This window comes from Mandrillus leucophaeus, unplaced genomic scaffold (genome assembly GCF_000951045.1).
Source record: "Mandrillus leucophaeus isolate KB7577 unplaced genomic scaffold, Mleu.le_1.0 Scaffold507, whole genome shotgun sequence".
NCBI lineage: Eukaryota > Metazoa > Chordata > Mammalia > Primates > Cercopithecidae > Mandrillus > Mandrillus leucophaeus.
Window position 1 is genome coordinate 1,480,826 of NW_012105442.1, and position 8,572 is coordinate 1,489,397.

Consider the following 8,572-nt stretch of genomic DNA (forward strand, 5'->3'; position numbering starts at 1 on the left):
CTTTCCATATGTGTGGTTTGTGTTCCTAAACCAGTCTACGACCTCCTTAAGGTGGGGACTGTTTGGGAGGAGAAAGGGTATGGTTTGTTTGGTTGCTGTTGTTCTTGGCCTTTTCTCTTGGATATCCTAAAGCACTGCTGCTTAAACTTTAACAAGCACGTTAAATGCTTATTACTGTTATATGTTATATGCTTATTAATGTTAACTGTTACATGTTTATTAATGTTAAACGCTTCTTATTAAAATTCAGAGTTGATTTAGTAGGAATGGGTTGGACCTGAGATCCTGCATTTCCTTATCTTTCTTTCTTTGTTTCTTCTCTCTCTTTCTTTCTTCCTTTTCTTTCCTTCTTTCCTTCGTTTTCTTTCTTTCTTTCCTTTTTTTTTTTCTAAATGGAGTTTTGCTCTGCTGCCCAGGCTGGAGTGCAGTGGTGCAGTCACAGCTGCAACCGCAAACTCCTGGGCTCACGCAACCCTCCCACATCAGCTTCTCAAAGGAGCTGAGACTACAGGCGTGTATCACCATGCCTGGCTAGATTCTGCATTGCCAACCTCAGTGTGGCTGTTGGTTGGAGGACCACACTTTTGAGTGGCAAGGCTTTGTAACTCCCAGAATAGTGCTTCAACATAAGCAAGCAAGACTTTCGGTAGTATTCTAGGAAAATTAAAATTCCCTTCTGAGGCCCAAGCCCTTCAAACAAATTCTACCTTGCAATAAGGCATTTCCTCTTTGATCACTAGACTGCCCCCTAAATTAACTGAAGCCTGAGGACATGCTTTTGTCATAGTGCAGTTGTTTGAATTCGCATTTAAATCTAGGAATACAAATAGTTTTACTAATGTAATTTGAGAAGATTGGTGAGTTATTTTGGGTATACATGGCCTAGCCCTGCAATGCTAGGATTCTCTTGATAAATGCCACAATTACACCAGCTGATCCCATAAAAAGGGAAAACAGTCTAGCCTTCATAGAGTGCTGACAGCTGTAACACCCCCTTCTGGACCAGGGGCCTTAGCTTTTCCCCCAGGTGGGTTAGGTAGCTGGAAGCACACATAAAGCTTTTATTTTCCTGTGCCTGGTAAGCCTCTGTTTCCTGTGGAAAGTCCCACTTCATCAGAGGCAAAGAATTCCCTCTTAGTTTCACCTCTGAAGCTAGGAAAATTAGTCTTGAACCATACTAAATGACTTCAATAAATGTTTTTCTATTTTCTTTTTAAATAGAGATAGGGTCTCACTATGTTACCCAGGCTTGTCTCAAACACCTGGGCTCAAGTGATCCTCCCACCTCAGCCTCCTGAAGTGTTGGAATTACAGGCATGATCCTAGCCAATAAATGCTTTTTAACTGGGAGGAACAGACCAGAAGGATAAGCCGGCACTAATGAAACCAGAAAGACACTTGGCTGGACTCCTAGCATGACACTAACAAGAGGAAAGTCAAGGCCAGGTGCCATGGCTCACACCTGTAATCCTAACACCTTGGAAGCTGAGCTGGGAAGATCGCTTGAGGCCAGGAGTTTGAGACCAGCCTGAGCAACATGGCAAGACCGCCCCCCCATCTCTACAAAAAAATTTTAAAAATAGCTGGGCCTGGTGGTGCACGCCTGTGGTCCCAGCTACTCAGGAGGCTGAGGTTCTTGGGTCTGGGAGTTGAAGGCTGTAGTGAGCTATGATTGCCTCACTGCACCCCAGCCTGGGTGACAGAGGAAAACCTTGTCTCAAAAAAAAAAAAAAAAAGATTCTATTTTTTAAAATTAGACAAGATACTTGAGACTCTGGGACAAGGCAGTAGAAAGTTCCTCGGTGGTAAAAAGGCTGTGAATAGCTGTGTCAGTCTGACCAACGCTGACTCATGTTTGTGAGATGACTGGCTTGATAATTATCTTTAGCATTTTATTTATTCCAGATATTAATTTGGGACCTTTTATGGGGATGAAACTTAGGACTTTGGTCTCTTGAATTCTGTGTACTAACTAAATACTTAGAGGTCGTAACAAAGAGCTATGATGGAGGAGACCACGACTCAATTCTTATGAAATATTATTGGTAATAGAAATGAACAAACCAGGCCCTGCACTGTGGTGTCCTCCTATTTTCATTTGATTCAGACAGTAGCCCGAAACAGTGTCCACAGGGTACTTTGTGGTAGAGAAAGGGCTCTTAGCTGTCCTTTCTCTCTTCTTTCTCTTTCACAAAACCCAGATTTTCCAGTGCTTTAAAATGTAAGTTTAAGTTTTCTGTAAGATTTCAGTTTGTACTCCAGTGAGACCCCTTACAAGTTAACCTTCGGAGTTGTCCTCGGAGAGTAAAACAGGCATAGCTGTCTTCATTCTCTTTTCCTCCTACTTGAAAGATGATAGTGGTAATCTCATGTGAAAACCTTTCAAGTAGTTTTCAATGTCTTTCTGATTGTGCACACAGTTAAAGCCTCATTGTCATGCTTCTGACTCTCCTGCCTGCTTTGATTTACTTTCTCTCCTATAGTGGCCTGGGTGGGCGGCGGGGGGAACACAGACCTCTTGTAGCAGAATATAAAAATTCTGCTGTTACAGACCAAAAGTTTCACTTTACAGAGCCACATGCTGTGAAGAGTTATCGATGTGGCAGTTGTGACCATTTTTGTGCCTTCTTTAATACCCTAAACAATTACCAGAATGTTTTAATTGTAGTCTATGAAGCCAGACCTTAGGGAAAAGTATTTGAACAGATCTTCTGTGATTGTCATTAACTGGATCCACAGTAAGCTTGGGACATTCTCAGTGCTTCTGGCATTTAGCCACATAATCCTTCAAACAGCTTTTTTCTTTTTCTTGTTTTGTAGAGACAGAGTCTTGCTATGTTGCCTAGGCTACTCTTGAACTCCTGGCCTCAAGCAATCCTCCCACCTCGGTCTCCCAAACTGTTGGGATTATAGGTGTGAGCCATTGTGCCTGGCCTCTTCTTTTTAGGTTAGTTGCATAAACCAGTGCATCTCAACATCTTTCATGCCATGACAGACATAGAAAATGATAGTATTTGAACAGCACGTTGAGGCTGCCTTGGGTAATAGAGATGAACAAACCAAGCCCTGCTCCTCCAAGACCAGCCTATCCAGAGACTTCTACCAGCCCTGGCTCTGCCTGGCTATCGTGAGGGCTAAGGGGAGTCAATATCTCATCACAGCAATTCTAGAGTATGCTTGACTCTCTTTACATCTGTTGTCCTAGGGTAATCATTAATGATGAATCCTTTAACTCTCACAGGTTTTCTGGGTTGGACGATAATCTATAGGATCACTCACCCAGTAAGCCATCCTGGCACACCCAGTGGGAAGCTTTGCCTAGGCAACCGCTTAGTTTTTTCTTTCTTTCTACATTCTTAAACTGAATTGGTATTGTCTCAGTCTTTCCTCAATAAGCTTCACTTTTAGCACGGGGCAAGTATTGATAGAATACTTTCTATGTGTGAGGTGTTTTGTATACATTCTTATTTCATCCTTCCAACAATCCTGCAAGCTAGGTGGTGCTACCACCATTCTACAGGCCAGGAAATGGGCTGAAATAGGTAGCCTGATAAAAATAACATAACTAAAACAAAACAAAAATAATGCAACTAGTAAGTGCTGGGGTATGGGGTTTCCACTGAATTTTCCAGCCTCACGCCAGGGTAGTAGCTTATATCATACTGAGTGTAAGCTCAATGGCAAAGAAGTCTGAGCTCACCTCACAGTTGTGGGTAGTTGTGGAGAGGGCAGCACTGTGGTACTGGCTGACCCTCTGCTACCTCAGATTGCTCCCATCTGATGAAAGTTTGGTTGGGCAGGTCATTGAGGTATCATGGAGAACCTCAGCTCATTTGCTGTTTCCATAATGGCCCACCCTACCTTCGACATAAAGAATAACAGTTACAGCCAGGCACAGTGGCTCACGCCTGTAATCCCAGCACTTTGGGAGGCTGAGTTGAGAGGATTCTTGAGACCAGGAGTTCAAAACCAGCCTGGGCAACATAGCAAGACCCTCTCTCAATTAAAGAAACAAAGAATAACAATTATAAGTGGCCATAGAGTGGTCATGAACCCTCTCGGTGTAAGATTTTTACGCATCTTCATTTGGAGAGGTAATGCCCCTTAATAGATTAGATGGCTTTGTATTTACCATAACCATAGGGAAGATTCAGCCATGATGTATAAGGAACTTTGCACTTTGTTTTGCCTTTAAAGCCACTTTATTCCTGTCAGAACCAGAAAAAAAAATTGTGATTGGGCTTCTTGTCTAAGATCATATTTTGGTGACTTATTGTCCCCAAAACATTTTTGAATTTGGTGCAAACCTCTTTTCTGGTGCCTCTGGGCTTTATTCAAACCTTAGTAGGGAAAGCCTAGAGGTCTTAGCCCCTGATTCCTCCTGGGGAGGAAACCCACTGTGGAAAACGATGTAGACGGTCATTTTAAGGAAGGCTTTCCTGTGCTTGCTTGTTCTTCAGTCACAGTTTAGAAAAGGAGCCTAAGTGACATGGATATGTCTTTGTTCGGTTATTTATTAAACATTTATGGAGCATCCATTCCCTGTCAGTCATTGTGCCAAGGTGCTGTGCACACATTCTGTCAGCATGAAATGAGAAATCAGTTTGTTGTAGTCATCCAGAAAATGCTTTTCCCTAAATGGGCATTTAGTCAGATTTTATGTTTTTCTATATTTGACATGTTTTGTTTCTTCTTTTTAGCATTTCTGGAAAGGAGTCCATTATCGCTGGGCATTTTTCATGGCCAGTGGTCCATATTTAGATGACATTGCAGAACTGGTGGATGCGGGAAAGGTAAGTGCACCTGGAAACCTGGATTGGAAGCCTTTGTATTTCTAGAGCACCTCCTGTAGACCTGCCCACTGAGCTTTGTCAGTGGGGACTCTACAGAGCGAGCCTGCTCACCTGACTTTGTGCTGCCTTACATGGCCAAGTTTACATGCTGTGTCTTTGGTTCTGTCTCCATGGGAGGCGTAGACACAGACTGCTCCATCTGTATAAGAGCTTCTCTCATCTAGTCAAACCCCTTTGGTTTAGTAGATGAAGAGGCGGGCCCAGGGAGGTTATAGGATTCCCCCAAAGACACTTGGTTAGATCAGAGCACAGCTGTGATCTACATTGGGCTGCTAATATTTCATCAGGTCCCCAGGTCTCCTGATTTCTAGGTGGGTGTAATAAAATTGAGGGCAAATAAATAGTCTATCTGAGACAGTCAGTGGCCAGGGCGAGGGTGGGTGAGGATTGATGGGGATTTGGGTGAAGACAACCGGCTGGTGTACTCTGCCTACTAGTGTCTGTCCTGCTGTGGACTCTGTGGGAAAGCGACTGTTGCTTATCCTCTGGTCATCCTGTTCTGGATGTCAAAAGGTCTTTCAGGGATTCTGGGGATTGAAAGCCGCCTCAGCTGCCACCTGCTTGTTTGGGTTTTTACATGGTCTAAACCACCCTGACATTCCCATCTCCAGAGGAATAACTGAGAAGGTGGTATTCTGGTGCTGATATTTTTTATGTTAGTGAGAGATTGTATGGAATTATAGGATGGAGAACTTCCAGAGGGTTGTGTGAGATCATAGATAGGCTGATTCTCATTTTACAGGTGAGAAAGCTGACTCACCAAGAAACAGGGGCATGCTCAAACGTGCAGAAACGGAACCAGCGCTCTTGTGCTTTTCCCTCTCCACCTTTCCGCTGTATTCTTAGTACTGGAAGCTGATTTGGGACTTCAGCATACATTGTCTTATCTTTGTCACTTTGCAGTGGGCAGGGAATGGAGTTAGAGCAGGCTAGCGTTAGCATTGTGTGAACCACTCTGAGACATTTGGACAGAGCCCCTGGAGGTGGGCTTACTTCTTCTGGCCCTTGGCCCTTGCTGGCATATTTCATCTTTCCCTTTCGATTTTGGAAAGGAATTTTTTGGGAACTAATGGCTGCTTTTTCTGTATTTAAGGTTTTTCTTCTTTCACAGCCAAGGAACTATATAAGAAAGAGGATGGCCTGTTGCTGTTTCTCAGATATTTGGGTTCCAGGCTTATGTGTCTTTTCGTGGACTTCTAACTTTTGGTGTGTTCTGATAGGGGCAGGGGCTCTGTGTTATTGTGACTGTGTAACTCCTTCTTTGTAGGGTTCTCCCATATCCCACAAGAATGCTTATTTTATTTCTAGGAAGGAGAGAATGAATTATCATCAAGTAAGTGCTGCGTGTGGTTGGAACCCCATTATTAGAGACGTCTTTGTCCTCCAGAAGTCCACGTTTGTGTTTGTCCTGATATCTGATCCAGGCTGTTCACATGCTTACCACTGCTCTTCTGTATTCAAAATATTGGGACTCTCTCTGCCTGGAAATTACTGTTTACCCAACAGAGATGAGAGGTGACTTGTATGTATCTACCTATTACATTTGGCAGATAACTGGTAATGGCTAAAATAGGGCATGATAAACAATAACAAAAAACGATGTCCTTGAAGTATTCTCCAAGGAGGTTGAGTGAGCAAATGTGCCTTGTGCTTTGATTCTCCTCTCCTACACGGGCTGTTTGGGCTTGGGTGTCGTTTCTGTCAATGAGGGGTTCTGGGACTGTGAAGTTGGCCTTGATGCCTCAGTGAGGCCAGCTCTCTTGTCGTGTCCCTGCTTCTGTGTGGATGTGAGAGGTCATTGCCTTTTTATCCTGGGAAGTTGGAAAGAATAACACAACAGAGCTTACTTACGTGTTGTGTGGTTAGTAGAGATTTGTTAAATTGGAGGAGGACATTTAAATTCTTCCAAGCTTTGGCTGAGCCTTCATGATTCTCATTAGCAGGTAACTGTTAGAAGAGCTACAGTTGTTTTCTGATGGTGAAAAGCTGTGAAACAACAGAGCCAACTCTTGTAAAATACTTGAACTTTGAAAAAATACATTCATAAGGTTCAAAAACCCTAAAAATGGAAAAAGTTATTTCAAGAAATCTTCTTTTGACTGCTATATCTCAGTCACTGAGATTCTGCTTGTCAGATGCAGCCAATATTACCAGTTTCTTGGGTATTCCAAAGATACTCTATCAAAACAGGAAAAATAATCTTCTTCCTCTCTTTCTCTTCTTTCTTTCCTAACACAAATGGATAACATACTGTTCTGCAACCTGCTTTTTTTTTTTTTTTTTTAACAGCGTATCTTCAACTTTGTTTAATGTCAGGATATAAAAGCTTTCTCATTCTTTTTTTACAGCTGCATAGTATTTGTATGGGTACACCATAATTTGTTGAATTTCAGTCTTTTGATTCAGTGGATAACCCAGCATTTATGTTTAGTATCTCATTGTATATATAACCATTTCTGTTCATGGAAATGGAATTGCTGAGTCAAAAGATATATGCATTTATAATTTTGATAGATTTCTTTTTTTTTTTTTTTTTTGAGACAGAGTCTTGCTCTGTCACCAAGGCTGGAGTGCAGTGGTGTGATCTCATCTCACTGCATCCTCCGCCTCCTGGGTACAAGCAATTCTCCTGCCTCAGCCTCCTGAGTAGCTGGGATTACAGGTGCCTGTCACCACACCTGACTCATTTTTGTGTTTTTGGGAGAGACAGGGTTTCACCGTGTTGGCCAAACTGATCTCGAACTCCTGACCTCAAATGATCCACCTGCCTTAGCCTGCCAAAGAGCTGGGATTACAGACATGAGCCACCGCGCTTGGCCTTTGATAGATATTAAAATACACAGCTTTTGAAAATCTATTATATATATTTATTGTCTGGAATTTCTCCTGTGGCCTACCTTCTAGGCCCCTTCTCTCTTTACTTACCCATTATCTTACTCTCTGAACCATTTTACCTCATTAGAGAATGTGAAGAAGATCTGGTTACTGGTTACTTGTGATTTAAACTATCTTAATATCTGAGCTGGGTGTGGTGGCTCATGCCTGTGGTCCCAGCTACTTAAAAATTTGAGTTGGGAGGATCACTTGGGCCCAGGAGTTCAAGACCAGCCTGGGCAACATAGGGCAATCCCATCTCAAGGGAAAAAAAAAAAAGAATCTGGATGAATGAGTATCACTGACGGAGTCTAAATTCAGCTTCTTAGCCCTGCATACCCCAGTAGAAATGGAGAAGCCACCGAGTTAATATCCACAGTAATGAGCACTCTCTGTCAATCCATTAATAGCATCGTCCTTCTGCCTTCTTTATGAACACCAACCCTACCTTTGCTTTCTCCCAGTGCAGCACTCAGTAAATGTTTTTGGAATTAAGGTTTCCTGCCTTTAATGTGCTCACCATTGTCAGGCTCAAAAGTGAAGAGGAGCTGAAATTTCCTAAGTATGTGGGGATCTCACTGTCTGTTTTTCCTGGAGATCGAGTCATAAGCATTGTTTTCACATGACTATTGTCACGAAGGCTTATTGTGTGTCGTAGGACTCCATATTCATCCTATCTGGGCACAATTTCAGTTTGAATTTTAAGTTACCTGGTATTTTCATTATATCTTAGATAAAGTGGTTGGCAAACTACAGCCTGTGGGCCACATTCAATCTAAGGCCTATTTTTGCACGTCCTCTGAGCCACGAATGGTTTTTACTTCCTTTTTTTTTTTTTTTTTTTT

At 42.5% G+C, this 8,572-nt stretch overlaps 1 protein-coding gene across 2 annotated transcripts in view; it reads left to right on the plus strand.

The window, feature by feature from the left end:
* The window catches only part of RTN4IP1 (reticulon 4 interacting protein 1), a 59,545-nt gene that overhangs the window by 43,642 nt on the left and 7,331 nt on the right, over positions 1–8,572 (plus strand). For both annotated transcript variants that reach the window (XM_011996263.1, XM_011996262.1), the window contains exon 8: positions 4,701–4,793. In XM_011996263.1, the coding sequence (XP_011851653.1) occupies positions 4,701–4,793 (93 nt within the window). The remainder of the gene's footprint in view (positions 1–4,700; positions 4,794–8,572) is intronic.